Source organism: Scyliorhinus torazame, chromosome 16 (assembly GCF_047496885.1).
Source record: "Scyliorhinus torazame isolate Kashiwa2021f chromosome 16, sScyTor2.1, whole genome shotgun sequence".
NCBI classification, from domain to species: Eukaryota; Metazoa; Chordata; class Chondrichthyes; order Carcharhiniformes; family Scyliorhinidae; genus Scyliorhinus; species Scyliorhinus torazame.
In genome coordinates, this window is record NC_092722.1 from 183,563,127 (window position 1) to 183,585,077 (window position 21,951).

At 48.5% G+C, this 21,951-nt stretch overlaps 1 protein-coding gene across 2 annotated transcripts in view; it reads left to right on the forward strand.

Annotated features, from left to right (window-relative positions):
* sufu (suppressor of fused homolog (Drosophila)) overlaps positions 1-21,951 on the forward strand; it is a 174,358-nt gene that overhangs the window by 18,993 nt on the left and 133,414 nt on the right. For both annotated transcript variants that reach the window (XM_072479578.1, XM_072479577.1), the window contains exon 2: positions 4,295-4,429. In XM_072479578.1, coding sequence (XP_072335679.1) covers positions 4,295-4,429 — 135 coding nt within the window. The remainder of the gene's footprint in view (positions 1-4,294; positions 4,430-21,951) is intronic.

Consider the following 21,951-nt stretch of genomic DNA (forward strand, 5'->3'; position numbering starts at 1 on the left):
GTTTTGGTTACTGATCACTGCGGGCTAAAGGTTAGTGTCTCCGTATCTGTACACGAGTTACCTTTTTGATTTCTAATTATTTTCTTTTTTCTCACATACCCACTGTGTAAATATCTCTCTATTATTGTGTGATGTTCCTTGCAATGTTATGAATACAAAAGCAATTCAAATACTTATTTAAAAAAGAATGCTATACTTAAGTTTAGGTTTTTATCTTTTATTTATGTGCATTACATTATAACTAAGTTTTTAGATATAAATCACTCATTTTATCTTGCAGATCAAAACACATAGTTGTTGTTGCTCATGACCTCAGGCTGCTTCATTTGTTTGAATGCTTTCTGCACAGCACTGAGTAAATGTTTTCAATTAAGACTGTTTATTTTTACATGGAGTTAAAATATTACCATAACTTCCGGCATAACCCAGGGCACTTGATAAATCTGGTTATTCTGGTTCTATTGTGCATTCAGTGGAGTATCTACCCAGAAGTCATTAAATTTGTAAGCACAGATATCTGTGATTTTCAGATGCATGTTTATGCTTTTTTGTTAATATATATAATTTATGGCTCCTGCTTAGTATTGATCTTTACAGATTCCTTCAGCACTAATAAAAGCCATAACGACATGGCATCTGAAGTTGAAGCACTTTTCCAGTTCTGGCATGAATCAATCAACAAGTGGTCATGTTCAGGAATCTCTTTGGATTCTGTCACTCTAGCCTCATTGAGAAACTTGCATTGATGGGGTATGTGAATAATTTTATGTGTGTGTCTCACTGTAAGACAGTGTAGAACCAAAATAAATGCATGTTGATCCAAATCACTACTCTGATTTTTATTGTTTAGTGATGGAAAAAGAGATTTTCTTGCTCATGACACCAACCTCTCCCATGCGGTTAATTCCACAGGGTGACCATTGACTCATGGTTCACAGCATTCTACACAGCGTTTATCTGTGTTTTACATTATCTTTCTGCTGTCTATGCAGTTAAGGTTATGCAAACTATTAGATGAGGATTTCTTGTGTCTGAGTGCAGAAGTTTTTCCTTTGTTCAATCTAAGCTTTGTTGGATGTATTTTGACTATTAGCCCACTGCAACAGGTATTTCCAACAAGTTACAGCAGCAGACTGTCTTTCACAAATTAGTAAATGGAGGATACAGGACTGAACGAAGCACAGAATGAAATTGAGGTTCCCACTTCCATGGTCAACCAATTGCATGTTCAAGTCCACTTTAGTATTAGTTGAAGATACTAAAGTAAACATTTGATAGGGGTGTTGTCAGTACAAAAGAGAGGCTTTCTATGCAAGATTTGTACAAGATGACTTGCAGTTCCGAACAATGTAATATCAAATAATCAAAAGATTAATTGCAGAATTTTTGGACAATTTGTAGAATTACCAAGGAACTACTTTTCATACACATTTTCATGTTAGTGAAAAAGCACAAACACTTGCAGTTAATAAAATTAAGTAGTATTTGTATACTATAGTCACGGTAAACTTCGTTACCAATTTAAAAAAATTAATTTGAGTCCAACATCATACCTCAGCATGCTGTGTACACCTCTGCTTCATTGCAGCCTATTGCCCCACATTCTCCCAATCATGGAGAAAGATATTGTACCCTTCTATACATTTATAATTCAGTACCCTGGTAGTGCGCCACCTGGGTGCCAGCCTGACGGGCACTGCCAAGGTGCCAGGCTGGCATTTTCTGTGTGCTGGTGATCAGGCAGGGGGTGCCCTGCGCAGATGTTGGGCGGGGGGGGGGGGGGGGGGGGGGGTCAGGGACTCTCCATAGTGCGTTGGGGCTTGGGGTCGAGGGTCGTGTCGGGGGCCTTGGAGATCGGGATGTTATTTTTAAATCGCGCCCAATGTTTCAAGTCTGGATGACTGTCAAAGCTGGAGAGAACTGAAAATAGGGTCAGATTTATTCTGTTATGGGGGGTGTGTGAAGCGGTGGGACTGGATAGGGGGCCAGCGGTAGATGGACAGAAACACAAGGATATTCTACTCAAATTGAAAAATTCAATTTAGCTCAACAGTGCCAAATTTTTTGTTCTCTCTCTTCCAGACAGCATCATCATTTGAAACTCTAGCACTTAAAATTTTTAAGTTCTTATTTTGCGAGGACATTTGATGCATCAGTGGCTTGTCCCTAAACTAACACCTTTGATCTCTTTTTCTCTGGCCAATGAAGTCCAGGGAACTCCTATTTATCATTTGGTAACGGGTTTGCCCTGCTGGAATTTTGGGGCCTGAAGGCTTCGAAAAGGCTGTGGTTAATGCAGTTGTCTCATTAATGGAGTATGTTCTAAGTCAGAACAGCAAAGTCTGCAATCTGCAGTTAAATACATATATGAATCAGTGGGTTATTTTGTGTGACTTGAAAGCGGCCCATGTAACCAAAAATCTTGTACACCTCTCTCTCTATCTCTCTCTCTCTCTCTCTTCACCCCACCTCAATGTCTATGCTGAATTTCTGTTTTGTCCTTTGATATCTTTTTTTCTCTTTAACATTTTTTTTCGAGTACTCAATTATTTTTTTTCCAATTAAGGGCAATTTAGCATGGCCAATCCACCTAACCTGCACATCTTTGGGTTGTGTGTGTGTGTGTGTGTTGGCGGGGGGGGGGGGGGGAGGAATGTGCAAACTCCACACGGACAGTGACCCAGGGCCGGGATTCAAACCCGGGTCCTCAGCGCCGCAGTCCCAGTGCTAATCACTGCACCGCATGTCCTTGATATCTTGATTTAATTAGGTGCTACTGGATTGAGAATTTATCTACACAAAGCAAAACTGATTTTATACCTGTTTCTTCCTGTAATATATGTTATAGCTGTTATGTAAAAATAATTATTAAAATAAATACTCCTGGGCCAGACTTATTCTCCTTTTCCTGTTGTGAATTTGGAGTGTAATATGCATTTTATTGGATAGTTAATCCGCTGTAGATTAATTAAAATTATTAGATTAATATTTTATTGAGATAGGAAATATCATTGGTTAAAATTTGCCTGACTAAGCCTATTTTTATTAGATTTTAACAATACAACACAACAAAGTAAAAAAACAACACCCAGTAATTCAGAACAAATGCCCCCCCCCCCTCATCCCCACAACACTCCACCCTAGCTCTTTAAACTGCAATATAAAGAGACCTCATCTCTTGTGGAACTCCTCACCCGCCCCCTCAAAATGAACGTAACCTTCTCCAAGTACAGAAACTCCATCAAGTCCCCCAGCGATACTGAGGCGTGGGGGGGGAGGGGGGGAGAGGCTGACCTGTAACCCAACAGGAACCCCCTGTGAGCAATCAGCGAGGCGAAGGTCCCCGCTCCCATCTACTGCTCCAGCATGTCTGACACCGCAAACGTGGCCCACAGGGGACTGGGCTCCAAATCCACATGCCGGGCTGCCCACACGATGCTGAAAAACGACTTATTGAATTTTACCAACTTGGGGCCGGACCAGAACATATGTGCATGATTGGCCAGACCACTCCCATACCGTTCACAAATGTCCTCCACCCCTCAAACAACCGGCTCATCCTAGACGTCAGGTGCGCTCTATGTACCACTTTTAGCCGAGCGCCTCACACGAGGGTTGAGGCATTCCCCCTCGCCACAACTCGTCCTCTAGCGCCATCCCCGTCTCCTCCTAAATCCTCCCATTGATCGCTGAGATGACCCCCCCCCCTCTTTCCAGCCCCATCACCGAAGATGGAGGGCGGTGCCATCAGAAAAGTCGGGATAACGTTCTTCGCAAAGTCCCGCACCTGCATGTGCCTTAAGGCGACCCCCCCCCCCCCCCGTAGAATCCCAAACCGCCCTGTCAGCACCTCCAAACTCGCGTAATGCTCTTCTAGAAATACATCCTTCATTTCCATCTCCCCCCCCCACTCCTCCCACCCCCGAAACCTAGCATCCAGCCTCACCAGCTCAAAACACATGATTCCTCGGATCGACCTCGCCCCCTAACCTAAATTGCCTCCATATCTTCAACATGGCCACCACCGGACTCCCTGAATATTTCCTCGGTCCAAATGGGAGCAGCGCTGTTGCTTGCGCCCGCAACCCTGACCCCTTGCAGGCATAATATTATCTTAAATGTCTTTTTTCCCACCCCCAAACTAGTCTCTTCTTTTGTTTTTGGTTCCTTATTCCTCCTCCACTCTCTCCCCCACCCCCCAAACCACATTAGCAATCTATAAACATTTAAACTTGAAAATTGTGTTTGACGCTTCAAAAGCCATTCTTAGTTGTCTTCTTTTCTTTCTCTTAAGGCTGGGAGGACCAGACCCACTGGACTACATTAGCATGTATAGAAATCCAGGAAGCCCAACACAGGACGTTCCAGAGCACTGGCATTATGTCAGCTTTGGGTTGAGTGACTTGTATGGTGACAATAGAGTTCATGAGTAAGTACCATAAAAGAAAAATCTCAAATGCTGGAATTCCAAAAATAATGGGAACATTGATTGTTTGGTAGTACATATTTGCACAAGATTTTTGTCTTGCACTCAAAAGGACAACTTGCACGAAAGCACCTGTAGTAAATTGAACAATTTATACTGCATGAGAAGAGATTGAGTGCTGATTGGTTAGCATGTGAACTCTGACTGTTAGAGGCTTTGCCATAGGGAATGCAGCAGGAAACAGTTAACTGCCAAGCCTCTCGTTCAAATTCAAACCAGGCAACTCGACTCTGGTCAAGGCATTATTGGGAATGGTGATCTTCCAAGCTTTTGTTTAGTTGAAAAAGGTGCAATGCATGGTCATGCACCTTTTGTCTGAAAGGACAGTGCCCTGTGTGTGAATATATGTGGCATCTAGCATGTGTAAGTGCGCCACACTGCGAGTCCGGCTGATGATCTTAAATTGGTTTTCACTATAATATTTAGCACAATCAAGATTGTTCAGCAAGAAGGCCTTGTTAACAGCACCTCCGCCGTTCTCGCTGGCTTGGCACTCCACAAGCCCAGTGGTAGTGGCAGCCCTGAGAGTGTGGGGGCAATGGAGGCAGCACATGAGACTGGAGGGGGCATTGGTGTGGTCACCGATCTGTGATAACCACCGATTCATTCCGGGGGGGGCTGGACGGGGGTTTCAGGAGGGGTGGGCAACCGGCAGGGATTGAGAGATCTGTGGACTTCATTGAGGAGGGCTTCCCGAGTCTGGAAGAGCTAGAGGAAGAGTTTACGTTACTGGGTGGGAATGGGATTTGGTACCTGCAGGTACGGGATTTTGTTTGGAGGCAGATCCCGAGCTTTCCTCGCCTCCCACTAAGGAGGCTACAGGTAAGGTGTTGTTTAAAACAGGGGTCGGGGAGGGGACGGTCTCGGAAATATACAAGGAACTGATGGAGTGGAAAGGGGTCCTAATTGGGGAGGTGAAGAGGAAGTGAGAGGAAAAGCTGGGAGGGGAGTTGGAAGTCGGGTTATGGGAGAAGGCCCTGAGGAGAGTCAATGCATCCACGTCGTGTGCCAGGCTTAGCCTGATCCAGTTTAAGGTAGTCCACAGGGCTCAAATGACTGTGGCATGGATGAGTAGATTTTTTGAGGAGGTGAGAAACAATCGAACATTACAGCGCAGTACAGGCCCTTCGCCCCTCGATGTTGCGCCGACCTGTGAAACCAATCTAAAGCCCATCTACACTATTCCATTGTCATCCATTTAAATGCCCTTAATGTTGGCGAGTCCACTACTGTTGCAGGTTGGTCGGAGGGTGTGGGGGGGTGTGTGTGGGGTGGGGTGGGGGGGGGGGGTGTGGGGGGGGTGGTGTGGTGGGGGTGTGTGGGGGGGTGTGTGGTGGGGGGGGGGGGGTGGGGTGGTGTGTGGTGGGGGGGGGTGTGTGGGGGTGTGGGGGTGTGGGGGGGGTGTGTGTGGGGGGTGTGTGTGTGGGGTGTGTGTGTGTGGGGTGTGTGTGTGTGGGGTGTGTGTGTGTGGGGGTGTGTGTGTGTGGGGGGTGTGTGTGTGGGGGGTGTGTGTGTGGGGGGTGTGTGTGTGGGGGGGTGTGTGTGGGGGGGGGTGTGTGTGAGGGGGGTGTGTGTGTGTGTGGGTGTGTGTGTGTGGGTGTGTGTGTGGGGGTGGGTGTGTGTGGGGGTGGGTGTGTGTGGGGTGGGTGTGTGTGGGGGGTGTGTGTGTGGGGGGTGTGTGTGGGGTGTGTGTGTGGGGTGTGTGTGTGTGGGGTGTGTGTGTGTGGGGTGTGTGTGTGGGGGGTGTGTGTGTGGGGGGTGTGTGTGTGGGGGGTGTGTGTGTGGGGGGTGTGTGTGTGGGGGGTGTGTGTGTGGGGGGTGTGTGTGTGGGGGGTGTGTGTGTGGGGGGTGTGTGTGTGGGGGGTGTGTGTGTGGGGGGTGTGTGTGTGGGGGGTGTGTGTGTGGGGGGTGTGTGTGTGGGGGGGGGTGGTGTGTGGGGGGGGTGGTGTGTGGGGGGGGTGGTGTGTGGGGGGGGTGGTGTGTGGGGGGGGTGGTGTGTGTGGGGGGGGTGGTGTGTGTGGGGGGGGTGGTGTGTGTGGGGGGGGTGGTGTGTGTGGGGGGGGTGGTGTGTGTGGGGGGGGGGTGGTGTGTGTGGGGGGGGGTGGTGTGTGTGGGGGGGGGGTGGTGTGTGTGGGGGGGGGTGGTGTGTGTGGGGGGGGGGTGGTGTGTGTGGGGGGGGTGGTGTGTGTGGGGGGGGTGGTGTGTGTGGGGGGGGTGGTGTGTGTGGGGGGGGTGGTGTGTGTGGGGGGGTGGTGTGTGTGGGGGGGGGTGGTGTGTGTGGGGGGGGTGGTGTGTGGGGGGGGTGGTGTGTGTGGGGGGGGGTGGTGTGTGTGGGGGGGGTGGTGTGTGTGGGGGGGGTGGTGTGTGTGGGGGGGGTGGTGTGTGTGGGGGGGGTGGTGTGTGTGGGGGGGGTGGTGTGTGTGGGGGGGGTGGTGTGTGTGGGGGGGGTGGTGTGTGTGGGGGGGGTGGTGTGTGTGGGGGGGGTGGTGTGTGTGGGGGGGGTGGTGTGTGTGGGGGGGGGTGGTGTGTGTGGGGGGGGGTGGTGTGTGTGGGGGGGGGTGGTGTGTGTGGGGGGGGTGGTGTGGGGGGGGGTGGTGCGTGGGGGGGGGTGGTGCGTGGGGGGGGGTGGTGCGTGGGGGGGGGTGGTGCGTGGGGGGGGGGTGGTGCGTGGGGGGGGGGTGGTGCGTGGGGGGGTGGTGCGTGGGGGGGTGGTGCGTGGGGGGGGTGGTGCGTGGGGGGGTGGTGTGTGTGGGGGGGGGTGGTGTGTGTGGGGGGGGTGGTGTGTGTGGGGTGGGGGGGGTGAGGGGGGGGGGGGGGGGAGCCCTGCGAATCACGTACATATGTTCTGGGCATGTCCGAGGCTGAGGGGATTCTGGCAGGGGTTTTCAGATGTCATGTCAGAGGTCCTGGAAGGGAGGGGGACTCAGAGTCCAGAGATGGCAATATTTGGAGTGTCGGAAGATCCGGGAGCCCAGGGGAGGAGAGAGCCGACGTTTTGGCCTTTGCCTCCTTGGTGGCCCGGAGACGGATTTTGCTGGGATGGAGGGACCCGGAGCCTCCAAAGTCGGGAATCTGGGTCATTGACATGGCAGACTTTCTTAAGCTGGAGAAAATTAAATTTGCCTGAAGGGGTTCGTTGCAGGGGTTCGCTGGGAGGTGGCATCCGTTCATCGACTTCTTCAAGGAAAATTGACCGTCCGCAATGGGGGTGGGGGGGGGGAATAGGCATGGAAGGGACAGATAAGGGCAGGGAATCTAAGGTTTAGGGATGGGGGGGCGGGAGGAGACTTGGGTGTGTTATTGCGGGGTTCTTGCGTGTGTTGATCTCTCTGTTTAAAATATTAATAATGTTAAAATTATAAATGCCTCAATAAAATATCTTCTTAAAAAAAAGATTGTTCAGCAAGTATTGTCAAAATGTCTTTTTGGCTTGGGCAGCACGGTGGCGCAGTGGTTAGTATTGGGACTATGAGGGTGGCATGCGGTGCAGTGGTTAGCACTGGGAATGCAGCGATGAGGACCCGGGTTCGAATCCCGGCCCTGGGTCACTGTTCGTGTGGGGTTTGCACATTCTCCCCATGTCTGCGTGGGTTTCACCCCCACAACCTAAAAGGTGTGCCGGTTAGGTGGATTGGCCATGCTAAATTGCCCCTCAATTGGAGAAAATATAATTGGATACTCTAACTTTATATTAAAAAAGTACTGGGACTATGGCGCTTAGGACCCGGGATCAGATCCCTTCCTGGGCCACTGTCCGTGTGGAGTTTGCACATTCTCCCCGTGCTTGCGTGAGTTTCACCCCCACAACCCAAAGATGTGCAGGTTAGGTGGAATGGCCATGCTAAATTGCCCCTTAATTGGAAAAATAATAATTGGGTACTCTAAATTTATAAAAACGAAAAAAATAATGTCTTTTTGGCTTGACGGCAACTGTTACGATGTAGTAGCAACAAAATTGATATTCTCCACGAACAGGATATTGCCATCAAACCAAAAAGATGTTATGCCCATCACACAAATGAGTAATGTGGTATATGAATTTTAATGCCAGTGTGATGCCTGTTATGTAGGCCATACCTCCTGATGACTGGCAGATCATATCACACAGCACATCCCGTTGCTGTTTGGAGCAGGCAAAGTAATGACCGTGCTTGCAAAACACAAAACATTTTTTGTTTTTATAAATTTAGAGTAACCAATCCATTTTGTTTTTCAATTAAGGGTAAATTTAGAGTGGCCAATCTTTGCACATCTTTGGGTTGTGGGGGCGAAACCCACGCAAACACTGGGAGAATGTGCAAACTCCACACAGACAGTGACCCAGAGCCGGGATTGAACCTGGGACTTCGGCACCGTGAGGCAGCAGGGCTAACCCTCTGCGCCACCGTGCTGCTCTCCAAAACGCAAAACATAGACACTAGATGTGATTCCATGGTTGGATTTGTTTTATCAAAAGTTACTCTAGTGAAAAGATGTAATAAACAGCATACAAATCAGATTTGACAAGGAAGCCATAACCTAAATGTAGCAGCTTTAGCTCCTTCAAGAGTTGGCCTATGGAATAGGCTGCTACCAAGCACAGTGAACGTGAACTCTAGAAGTTATTAAAAACAAATGTACTGAGTCTTATTCTAATAAGGACTTCATGTACTGGATAGACACTGTGGTAGGAGGAAGATGGGAAAATTTACAGTCTTTCCTCAACAGCATAAAACCCATCAGATTTCTACCTGTTTTCACATTTCTACCTGTTTTCACATTTCAGAACTGGGGACTGGTTATAAAGCTTTCAGAAAGGACAGGAAAGATGGCAAGGGAGTGGAGTAGCCTAATTGATTAGAAATAGTATCACCTCAGTAGTGAGGGAGGATATAATGAGGAGGAACAAAAAATGATCTAAATCTGTAATGGGGGAGGGTGTATCGGCTCACTGATACCAGTTCTGAGGCGTTAGATTGTATAAATGCAGAAATTAGGCAAGTGTGGAGCAAAGGCAGAGTAGTATTAATGGGGAATTAAAATTAAAAAAAAAAAAAATGTTTATTAAGAATTTTTAAACAAAATTTTCAGCCATACAAACAAATCATCCCCCCCCCCCCCCCCCCCCTGTAACAAAAAGAAAAGAAAATTTGCATAGCAAGACATAAACATGGCAAATCAATATGATACAGAACTTTGTACATTGGATTCCTCCCGTACATATCAGTTTTCTGGATCATTTATGTTTTTTCTTGCTCAGATTCCCCCCCCCAAGAGAGATGTCCCCCCCCCCCCCCCATCTCCCCTGGATTGCTGCTGCTGTCGACCGAACTTCATCTAACGCTCCGCGAGATAGTCTAGGAACGGTTGCCACTGCCTGGAGAACCCCTGCACAGACCCTCTCAGGGCAAACTTTATCCTCTCCAACTTGATAAACCCTGCCATGTCATTTATCCAGGCTTCCACACTGGGGGGCTTCGCATCTTTCCACACTAACAAGATCCTTCGCCGGGCTACCAGGGACGCAAAGGCCAGAATACCGTCCTCTTTCGCCTCCTGCACTCGCGGCTCGTCCGCTCCTCCAAATAATGCTAGCCCCCAACTTGGCTTGACCTGGACTTTCACCACCTTAGATATAGTTCTCGCAACTCCCCTCCAGAACCCATCCAGTGCCGGGCACGACCAAAACATATGGGTATGGTTCGCCGGGCTTCCTGAGCACCTCCCACATCTGTCCTCCACCCTAAAGAACCTACTCAGCCTCGCCCCCGTCATATGCGCTGTGTGAACAACCTTAAATTGTATCAGGCTAAGCCTGGCACACGAGGAAGAGGAATTAACCCTACTTAGGGCATCAGCCCACAGACCCTCCTCAATCTCCTCCCCCAGCTCCTCTTCCCATTTACCCTTCAGCTCCTCTACCAAAGCCTCCCCCTCTTCTTTCATCTCCTGGTATATCGCTGACACCTTGCCCTCTCCGACCCATACGCCCGAAATCACCCTGTCTTGAATCCCCTGTGCCGGGAGCAGTGGGAATTCCCTCACCTGCCGCCTCACAAACGCCCTCACTTGCATGTACCTGAAAGCGTTTCCTGGGGGTAGTCCAAACTTCTCCTCCAGCGCCCCTAAGCTCGCAAACGTCCCATCGATGAACCGGTCCCCCATTCTTCTAATCCCTGCCCGATGCCAGCTCTTAAACCGCCCGTCCATCCTTCCTGGGACAAACCGATGTTTATCTCTGATCGGGGACCACACTCGCCACTGGGGCTCTATATAGGAGCTTAACCCAACTAATAAACCCTCCCCCGAACCCAAACCTCCGCAACACTTCCCAGAGATACTCCCACTCTACTTGGTCAAAGGCCTTCTCCGCGTCCATAGCTGCCACTATCTCCACCTCTCCCTCCACCGATGGCATCATAATCACATTTAGGAGCCTCCGCACATTGTTATTTAGCTGCCTGCCCTTTACAAATCCCGTCTGGTCCTCGTGAATCACCCCCGGGACACAGTCCTCAATCCTCATAGCCAACACTTTTGCCAGCAACTTAGCATCTACGTTGAGGAGTGAGATCGGCCTATACGACCTGCATTGCAGTGGGTCCTTATCCCGCTTCAGCATCAAAGAGATCGTCGCCTCCGACATTGTTGGGGGCAATTAATGGGGAATTGTAACTTACACATAGATTGGGAGTGGCAGACAAGTACCTGTCAGAAAGCTGGTGAATTTCTGGAATATGTCTTGGATAATTTCCTGCAGCAATATGGTCTAAATGCAACAAGGGGACAGGCAATATTAGATTTAGTCGTAAGCGATGAGCCAAATTTAGTAAGTAGTCTAACTGTTTGCGAACATTTATCAAATAGTGATTACAACATGAGTGTATTCAGCGTAGCGTTTGAAAGTGGAAACCACAATTCAGATACTAGAACTTTGGACTTGGGTAAGGCTAACTTTAACAGGATGAGGTAGAGACTGTCGATGGTAAACTGGGAAGATCTGTTGATGGATCAAATAACTGAAGATCTGGGGAATATTTAACGTGATACACAGTGAGTATACCCTTGAGAGGATAAGGCTCCACTTAACAAAGAAAACAATCATGGCCAACTAAAGAGGTTAGGGTCAGCATAAAACTAAAAGAAAGGTCTTACTTAAATGCAAAACATAGAACAGATCTGGACGAATGGGATAGATACAAAGACCAGCAAAGAGTTACAAAACAGCTTATAAGAGCGACTAAAAGGGATTATGAAAGAAAACTTGCAAGGGACATCAAAATCAATCAGAAGAAATTTTATAGTTCTATAAAAGGGAAGGCAGATGGTCAAGAGCAAACTAAAAGCTGAAAATGGAGATAGTGTCAGATATGGGGGAAATGGCAGACATGTTGAACAATTACTTTGCCTCAATATTTAGAAACAGTTTTGTGAGGGCCATGAAGAATCCAGCACGAGTTTCAAGGATACAAAGAAATAACATTTATTTACTATAACATATATACATAACAGTAGCAGTAACTTCCCTTGCTACATACTCCTTCCTCCTGGTTCCTGAACTGGCCAGCTTATTTATACTAGGAGTTTACTAGTGGTTTCTCCGCCCCCCCTCATTGGGGAAGCTCATACTCCCACAGGATTGTGGGATAGTCATTAGTCCCCAGCCAATGGTAAGTAGGCAGGTTATAACACTGTACCACTGCTATAGTTTTAATAGCCATTTCCTTTTCAGACGCTTATAAGAGCGACTAAAAGGGATTATGAAAGAAAACTTGCAAGGGACATCAAAATCAATCAGAAGAAATTTTATAGTTCTATAAAAGGGAAGGCAGATGGTCAAGAGCAAACTAAAAGCTGAAAATGGAGATAGTGTCAGATATGGGGGAAGTGTCAGACATGTTGAGCAATTACCTTGCCTCAATATTTAGAACCACCCCCCCCCCCAATTGGGGAAGCTCATACTCCCACAGGATTGTGGGATTGTCATTAGTCCCCAGCCAGTGGTAAGCAGGCAGGTTATAACACCCCCCCACCCCCCCACCCCCCCACCACCCCCACCCAAAGTCCAAGGAATCCACCGAAGACCCTGGCGAAGGAGGGCGTCGGACTAGTTTTGCCGCAGGCCGGACACCATTTGCACGAGGCTCTGGATCGGACGGCGTGTAACGAGAAGGAGACCGGCGCTTCCGTGATGAACGGCATAACAGTTGTACATCCACGGCCTGTGGGCCCCGAGGATTCCCCCTCTGATGTGTCCTGTGTCTCCATCTCGGAGTCAGAGTCTGCTGCCTCTGTCATCTCGGTGTCTCTATCTCCACGCGATTCTGTAACAACCTGCGCAGGCTTTGAGTGAGGCACCAGAGGAAGATTGTGAGGACTACTTTCCATAGTCTCTGGTCTCTGTGGCTTTAGAAATTAGCTCTGGGGGTGGGGAATCTTTGGAAGGGATAGTCTTCTGGACCAAACGTGGTCTACATGTTTGCGCTGGAGACGACCCTGGGCTTGCACCTGGTAAGATATAGGGCCCGTTTGGCGAAAGATTAAGCCAGGGACCCAATAGGCACCACCAGCAAAATTGCGAACGAACACTGGGTCACCGGGCACAAACTGCCGAACTGAGAAAAACCCTGTCCCTGCCGTTCTTGTGTCCGGCGTACTTTTGCGCCAATGTCCGGGAAAACCATACTAAGGCAGGTGCGAAGTCTCCGGCCCATTAGGAGTTCTGCGGGAGCTACCCCAGTTACCGCATGGGGGATGGTCCTATATGAAAACAAAAAGCGAGCCAGTCTCGTGTCCATTGACCCGGAAGACTGCTTCTTTAGGCCTCGTTTGAATGTCTGCATTGCGCGCTCCGCAAACCCAATTGAAGCCGGGTGGTAAGGGGCAGTGCGGATATGGCGTATGCCGTTCATCTTCATGAACCTCGCAAACTCCTCACTGGTGAATGGAGTGCCGTTATCCGTGACCAGCACCTCGGGGAGGCCATGCGTACTAAAAGACAAACGCATCTTCTCAATTGTTGCGCAGGACGTTGTGCCTAGCATCTTATGCACCTCTAGCCATTTAGACTGGGCGTCGATTAATAAAAAGAACATGGATCCTTGAAAAGGGCCGGCGAAATCTGCATGCAAGCGCGCCCAAGGCCGCCCTGGCCATTCCCAGTGATGTAGGGGCGCGGCCGGCGGAAGCTTCTGATGCTCCTGACAAATGGAGCAGTTTTGGGCCACCTTCTCAATGTCGGCGTCGAGGCCTGGCCACCAAACATAACTCCGGGCCAACATTTTCATTTTGGTCACACCTGGATGCCCATTGTGCAGTCTCTTAGTACCAGCTCCTGTCCTTTTTCCGGGACAATCACACGCGTCCCCCACAAGAGAATGCCGTCTTCCACGCTGAATTCTGACAGCTTGGAGGAAAATGCACGCAACTCGCCTGGGAGCTGTCTATGCTGCCCACCATACAGGACTATGTGTCGAACCTTTGACAGGACTGGCTCCGTCTGGGTCCACTCCCTGATCTGTGATGCCGTGACAGGCAAAGTGTCCATAAAATTTAGGGTTGCAACTACCTCACCGGTCGTGGGGGTCGACATGGGGCCGGTTGATAAAGGCAATCAGCTCAGTGCGTCGACATTCGCTATCTGCGTCCCTGGTTTGTGCTCCAGAGAATACTCGTATGCAGCGAGCAACAAAGCCCAGCGCTGGATCCGTGCGGAAGCAATGGGCGGTATTGTCTTATCCTCTCTGAAAAGTCCCAGCAGAGGCTTATGATCAGTCACGATAGTGAAGTGGCGGCCATACACGTACTGGTGGAAACGTTTCACCGCAAAGACCACTGCCAGGCCCCCCTCCTCGATCTGCGCATACTTTATTTCCGCTGCAGTCAATGTGCGGGAGGTGAAAGCTATCGGCCGGTCGGCCCTGTTCTCCATCTTGTGGGACAGGACGGCCCCAATACCATACGGGGATGCATCACATGTGACGAGCAAAGGCTTTCCAGGATCATAGTGGGTTAGTAACCCAGGCAACGACAATTGTTGTTTTACCCGCCGAAAAGCGGTTTCTTGCGGCTGACCCCAAACCCAGGTGTGATTTTTCTTTAGCAGAAGATACAATGGGGCCAGCGTAGTTGCCAGATTGGGGAGGAACTTCCCGTAATAGTTTACGAGGCCGAGAAAAGAACGAAGATGTGAAGTGTCAGTCGGGGCGGGGGCCTGTTGAATCGCGCGCACCTTCTCTGCGACGGGGTGCAAACCTTCGCGGTCCACCCGATAACCCAGGTAGACTACTTCCTACGCCTGAAAGACGCACTTTTGTACGATGTAAACGGACTCCAGCCTAGGAAAAGCGTCTAAGGACAGCCTCCAGATTTTCCAAATGTTCCTGCTCCAACGTCCCTGTGATCAAAACGTCATCTAAGTAGACAGCGACACGCGGTAAACATCTCAAAATGCCCTCCATAACGCGTTGAAAAATAGCGCAGGCGGAGGATACTCCATAGGGCAAACGTGTATATTCATACAGGCCCCGGTGTGTATTAATCGTTACATATGGTCGGGAGGCAGGGTCCAGCTCCAACTGTAGGTAGGCGTGACTCATAACTAATTTTATGAACGAGGTCCACCTGCAAGCTTCGCGTAGAGATCTTCTATGCGAGGCATTGGATATCGGTCGAGTCGTGAAGCCATATTCACTAAGTTTATAGTCGCCGCACAAGCAAACTGTGGCAACTGGCTTCATTACAGGTACAATTGGTGCTGCCCAGTCAGCGAAATGGACGGGCCTGATAATACCCAAAGTTTCCAAACGAGTGAGCTCCCCTTCTACCTTCTCGAGCAAGGCGTAAGGCACCGGGCGCGCCCGGAAATAGCGCGGCATGGCTCCTGGTTCGACTTGGATACGGGCTACGGCCCCTTTTATTTTCCCCAAACCGGGCTGGAATACATCTGGGTATCGTCCAAGCACCTCAGTCAACCCTCCAGAAACTGTTTGGAGGATGTGCTGCCACTGCAAGCGCAAATTGCGCAACCAGTCCCGACCCAACAGGCTGGGCCCATGGCCACGCACCACGATAAGTGGGAACCGCCCCCTCCTGGCGTCCATAAACAACAGGGGTCATCGTAGTTCCTGCAATGTCCAATGGTTCCCCCGTGTAGGTGGCCAACCTGGCCTGTGTCGGTTAATGTAAGGGTCTATATACCCTGCTTGATGCGGTCGAATGTCCTCTGGGCGATCACGAGACCGCTGCGCCAGTGTCCAACTTCATCTCAAGCAGGTGACCATTGACCCGTACTGTCACCTTAATGGGGGTCACACGGGGAGCTGCCACACAATGCAGCTGCAGGCAGTCGTCCTCCGTCTCCACGTCCTCAGGAGTAGTCGCCGCAGGTTCATCCACATGGAAGGTACGGCCCCTGGGCTGGTCCCCGTTTCGGTCGGAACTACGGCGCCTCTGGCGCCCCCAGGACCGGCGTCCGCGACGGGGTCGGCGCCTACAAGTCTGACACGGACATGGCTCCTCATCCATTGGTTCTGGAGAAGGCTCCCTTCGGGGAGGAATGTCCGACGGCCACTGGCGTCGATCCGGACGTCGCCTCGCCCAAGGTACCGCAGGAGTGCGGGGGGACGTTTTCGGACGGAAGGGGTTGCGCCCCAAGGCATGCACTTCCATTCCCTGTAGCTCCTGCACTCCTCGTTCTGTGCTCTCTCGGGACAAAACTATTTGAATGGCCTGTTGAAAAGTCAATGTTAGCTCTGCTAACAACTTTCTCTGGGTGGCCGCATTATTAATACCGCAAACCAAACGGTCGCGTAACATTTCTGACAGGGTCTCACCATAGTCACAGTACTCCGCAAACCTGCGTGGCCTGGATAGAAAGTCGGCAAGGGATTCTCCTGGGGTCCTCAGCGGTATTAAACCGATAATGTTGGACTATCGTGGACGGGGTTGGGTTAAAATGCTGGCCCACTAAATTCACAAGTTCATCAAACGTTTTGGTGTCCGGCCCAGCTGGGTACGTAAGGCTCCTAATCACCCCAAACTTATGCGGGCCGCAGGCGGTGAGCAATATGACCACCTGGCGCTCGTTTTCGGTGATATTGTTTGTCCAGAAATAGTAACGCATCACTGGTTCCAGCTTTCCAACGCAGCATCAAAAACATCCAAATGTCTGTACAGAGACATGGTGTAATAGAAAACAACCTCCAACCTGTATCCAACAAAAATCCAGGGAGGTGGCTTCAGTAGTGTAGACAGCTATTCACTTTTTAAAAAAATATATTTTATTCAACTTTCTCGGCCATACAAAACAGTACAAAGGTTTTTCCCCCTTTTACAACAGCCAAACAATATAAATAACCGTGACCGTATTTTAACAAATAAATAAATAATATATAAATTAAATGGCAACTGCCATAACAAAAATAATAGCGCTCCCAAATAATAAAATCAGCAATTCAATATACATAACCAAGTACCAATATCTTTACAAAAACGCCCCTGAGGACCCACCTGAGCCCTCTTTTCCCCCCCCCCCCCCGGGTTGCTGCTGTTACCTTCCCATTTCCTTTATCGTTCTGCAAGGTAGTTAATGAACGGTTGCCACCGCCTGGTGAACCCCTGAGCCGAACCCCTTAGTGCAAACTTTATCCGTTCCAGTTTTATAAACCCTGCCATGTCGTTTATCCAGGTCTCCACTGGAGGCTTGGCTTCCTTCCACATAAGCAGTATCCTTCGCCGGGCTACTAGGGACGCAAAGGCCAAAACATCAGCCTCTCTCGCCTCCTGCACTCCCGGCTCTTCTGCAACCCTGAATATAGCCAGCCCCCAGCCTGGCTCGACCCGGACCCCACCACCTTTGAATGCACTTTCGCCACCCCCACCCAGAACCCCTGCAGTGCCGGGGACAGCTATTCACTTTAACCCTCATCGCCAGTTTTGTGAGGGCCACGAAGAATCCAGCACGAGTTTCAAGGATACAAAGAAATAACATATATTTACAATAACATATATATATAAAACAGCAGCAACTTCGCTTGCTGCTTACTTCTTCCTGCTGGTTCCAAACTGGCCAGCTTTATTTATACAGGGAGTCTGCTAATGATTTCTCCGCCCCCCCCCCTCATTGAGGAAGCTCATACTCTCACAGGATTGTGGGATTGTCATTAGTCCCCAACCAATGGTAAGCAGGCAGGTTATAACACACAGAAACAAAGAAGATAGAAGCAGGATGAGGCTATTTGGCCCTTTGAGCCTGCTCTGCCATTCATTATGATCATGGCTGATCATAAAGTTTAAAAAAAAATTTTAGAGTACCCAATTATTTTTTCCAATTAAGGACCAATTTAGCGTGGCCAATCCACCTATCCTGCACATCTTTGGGTTGTGGGGGCGAAACCCACGAAAACACGGGGAGAACGTGCAAACTCCACACGGACCGTGACCCAGGGCCGGGATTCAAATCCGGGTCCTGAGTGCTTTAGGCAGCAATGCAAACCACTGTGCCACCGTGCTGCCCGCTGGTCATCGTTTGATACCCTGATCCTGCTTTCTCCCCAAGATCCCTTGGTCTCTTTAGCCCCAAGATCTATATCTAATTCCTTCTTGAAATTGAACAACATTTTGGCCTCAACTACTTTCTGTGGTAGCGAATTCCACAGATTCACCACTCTGGGTGAAGAAATTTCTCCTCACCTCAGTCCCAAAATGTTTACCCCTTATCCTCAAACTATGACTCCTAGTTCTGGACACCCCCACCATCGGGAACATTTACAGTTGGAAAGGAAGATAACTTGCCCCAAGTCCTGAAAAAATTACTAGTCGATAAAGGACAGGGTCTTACTACAATCAACGTAAAGTACAGCATCAGTAACTGGAAAATTAATGGAACTGAAGAGTGACAAATCCCCAGGACCTGATGGTTTCCAGCCAAGACTGTTGAAGGAAGTAGGGGAGCACACTGTAGATACTCTAGTGTTTCAGAGTTTCCTAGATTCAGGTGTAGTCCCACTGGATTGGAAAATTTCACATGTCACTCTCACTTTTTAAGAAGGGGGGAAACCAGGCAATAACAGACCAGTTAGCCTAACATCTGTGGTGGGGAAATTACTGGGAGTCTATAATCAGGGATGGGGTAACTGAACACCTCTCAAAATGTAGGTCGATTAGGGGGAGCCAGCATGGATTTGTGAAGGGAAGGTCATGCCTGACTAATCTTATTGAATTTTTGAAGAGTTGACTGAGGTAGTGAACAGGGGAATGAATGTCTATGGATGTTATTTACATGGTCTTCCAGAAGGCATTTGAGAGAGCCCCATATAAGAACTTTATTAATTAAGGTGGAAGCCCATGGAGTTGAGGGCAAATTATTGACATGGTTCAGACACTGGTTGAGTGGCAGGCGACAGAATGTGGGGATAATGGGTAATTACTCTAATTGGAGGAAGATGACTAGTGGTGTACTGTTGGGATGAGATCTGTGTTGGGGTCTCAGTTATTCACATTATTCATTTATAACTTGGATGACGGCATGGAAAGCCATATTTCCAAATTTGCTGATGATACAAAGTTAGGTGGCACAGCCTAGATGACAGCATAAAATTTCAACGAGATATTGACAGACTAGGTGAATGGGCAAAGTTGTGGCAGATGGAATTCAGCGTAAGCAAGTGTGAGGTTATCCAGTTTGGTCCAAAAAAGTATAGAGCAGAGTAATTTCTAAATGGAAAGAGGTTAGGTACAGTGGATGCCCAAAGAGACTTGGGGGTTCAGGTGCATAAATCCTTAAAATGGCACGAACAAGTGCAGAAAATAATCAAAAAAGCTAATGGAATATTAGCCTTTATATCTAGAGGATTGTTGTATAAAGATGTAGAAGTTATGCTGTAGCTATACAAAACTCTGGTTAGACCCCATTTGCAGTACTGTCAGTAGTTCTGGACGCCACAGGAAGGATATTTTGGCCTTGGAAGGAGGTGCAACGTACGTTTACAAAAATGATACCTGGACTACAAGGGTTAAGTTACGAAAAGCTATTACACAGATTAGGCCTATTTTCGCTAGAATTTAGTAGGTTAAGGGGTGATCTGATTGAAGTATTCAAGATATTAACAGGGAAAGATGGGGTAGATATAGATAACTATTTCCGCTGGTTGGAGATTATAAAACTAGGGGGTATAGTCTAAGAAAATAGTATTTTAACCATTCAGGAGTGATGTTAGGAAGCACTTCTTCACTCAGAAAGGCGGTAGAGGTTTGGAACTCTCTCCCACAGCAGCAGTTGAAGCTAGAACAGTATTCATTTTAAATCTGAGATAGATATATTTTTGTTAAGCAAAGAAATTGCGGGATATGAGTTAAAGGCATGCATATGGAGTGAGGCCACAGATCAGCCATGATCTCATCAAATGACGGGACAGGCTTGAGGGGCTGAATGGCCTTCTGTTCTTATGTTTCTTTCTTCAGCTCTGAAGAAGAGCCATATGGACTCAAAGTCTGTTTGTTTCTCCACAGATGCTTCCAGATCTATGTTTTTCCAGCATTTCCCATATCAGATTTCCAACATCCATAAGATCATAAGACATAAAAGCAGAATTAGGCCATTCAGCCCATCGAGCCTGCTTTGCCATTCAATCATGGCTGATATGTTTCTCATCCCCATTCTCCTGCCAACTCCCCATAACCCTTGATTCCCTTATTAATCAAGAACCTATCTATCTGTCTTAAAGACACCAGTGATTTGGCTTCCACTGCCTTTTGCGACAATGAGTTCCACAGATTCACCACCCTCTGACAAGAAATTCCTCCTCATCTCTGTTTTAAAGTATCGTCCCTTCAGTCTGAGGCTGTGGCCTTGGGTTCTAGTTTTCCCTACTAGTGAAAACATCTTCTCCGCGTCCACTCTATCTATGCATCTCAGCATCCTGTAAGTTTCAATAAGATCCCCCCATATCCTTCTAAACTCCAACGAGTACAGATCCAGAGTCCTCAACCACTCCTCATATGACAAGCTCTTCATTCCAGGGACCATTCTTGTGAACCTGCTCTGGACCCTTTGCAAGGCCAGCACATCCTTCCTTAGATATGGAGCCCAAAACTGCTCACAATACTCCAATGAGGGTCTGAACTGAGCCTTATACAGCCTCCGAAGTACATCACTGGTCTTATATTCTAGCCCTCTCGACATGAATGCTAATGTTGCATTTGCCTTCCTAACTGTCGACTGAACCTGCACATTAATCTTAAGAGAATCTTGAACTAGAACTCCGAAGTCCCTTTGTGATTCTGATTTCCTAAGCCTTATGCCTCCATTCTTCCTACCAAAGTGCATGACCTCACAATTTTCCACATTGTATTCCATCTGCCACTTCTTTGCTCACTCTCCTAGCCTGTCCAAGCCCTTCTGCAGCCCCCCTGCTTCCTCAATATGACCTGTCCCACTGCATATCTTTGTATCAACTGCAAACTTAGCAACAGTGCCCTCAATTCCTTTCAGGTCGTTAATGTATATTGTGAAAAGTAGTGGTCCCAACACCGGCGCCTGAGGCACACCACTAGTCACTGGCTGCCATCCTGAAAAAGACCCTTTTATCCCCACTCTCTGCCTTCTGCTAGTTAACCAATCCTCTATCCATGCCAGTATCTTACCCTTAACACCAGGGCAGCACGTTAGCACAGTGGGTAACACTGTTGCTTCACTGCTCCAGAGTCCCAGGAGTCTGGACGTTCTCCCTGTGTCTACGTAGTTTTCCTCCGGGTGCTCCGGTTTCCTCCCACAAGTCCCGAAAGACGTGCTGTTTGCTAATTTGGGCATTCTGAATTCTCCCTCTTGTGTACCTGAACAGGCGCCGAAATGTGGCTTTTCACAGTAACTTCATTGCAGTGTTAATGTAAGTCTACTTGTGATGATAAAGATTCTTATTATTTTTTAACTTATTTAATAGCCTCCTAAAAGGTATCTTGTGAAAGGCCTTTTATACTTCGGAAAAAACTCTTGCTATCTTCTTTTATATTACGAGCTAGCTTACACTCGTATTTCATCTTCTCCCCCCTTATTGCTTTTTTTTGTTTTCCTCTGCTTGCTTTTGAAGGCTTCCCAATCCTCTGGCTACCCATTAATTCTCGCACCCTTTATGCTTTTCTTTTTGCTTTTATGCTGTCCTTGACTTCCCTCGTCAACAATGGATGCCTCGCCCTCCCCTTAGCATGTTTCCTACTCCTTGGGATGAATTTCTGTTGTGCCTCCTGAATAACCCCCAAAAACTCCTGCCATTGCTGTTCCACTGTCTTCGCTGCTAGGCTCCCCTTCCAATCAACTCTGATCAGCTCCTCCCTCATGTCTTTGAGTTATCTTTATTCAATTGTAATACCATTACATCTGATTCCATCTTCTCTCAAACTACAGGGTAAATTCTATCATATTGTGGTCACTGCCCCCTAAAAGTTCTTTCACCTTAAGTTTCCCCATCACACATCATCAAATCCAGAAC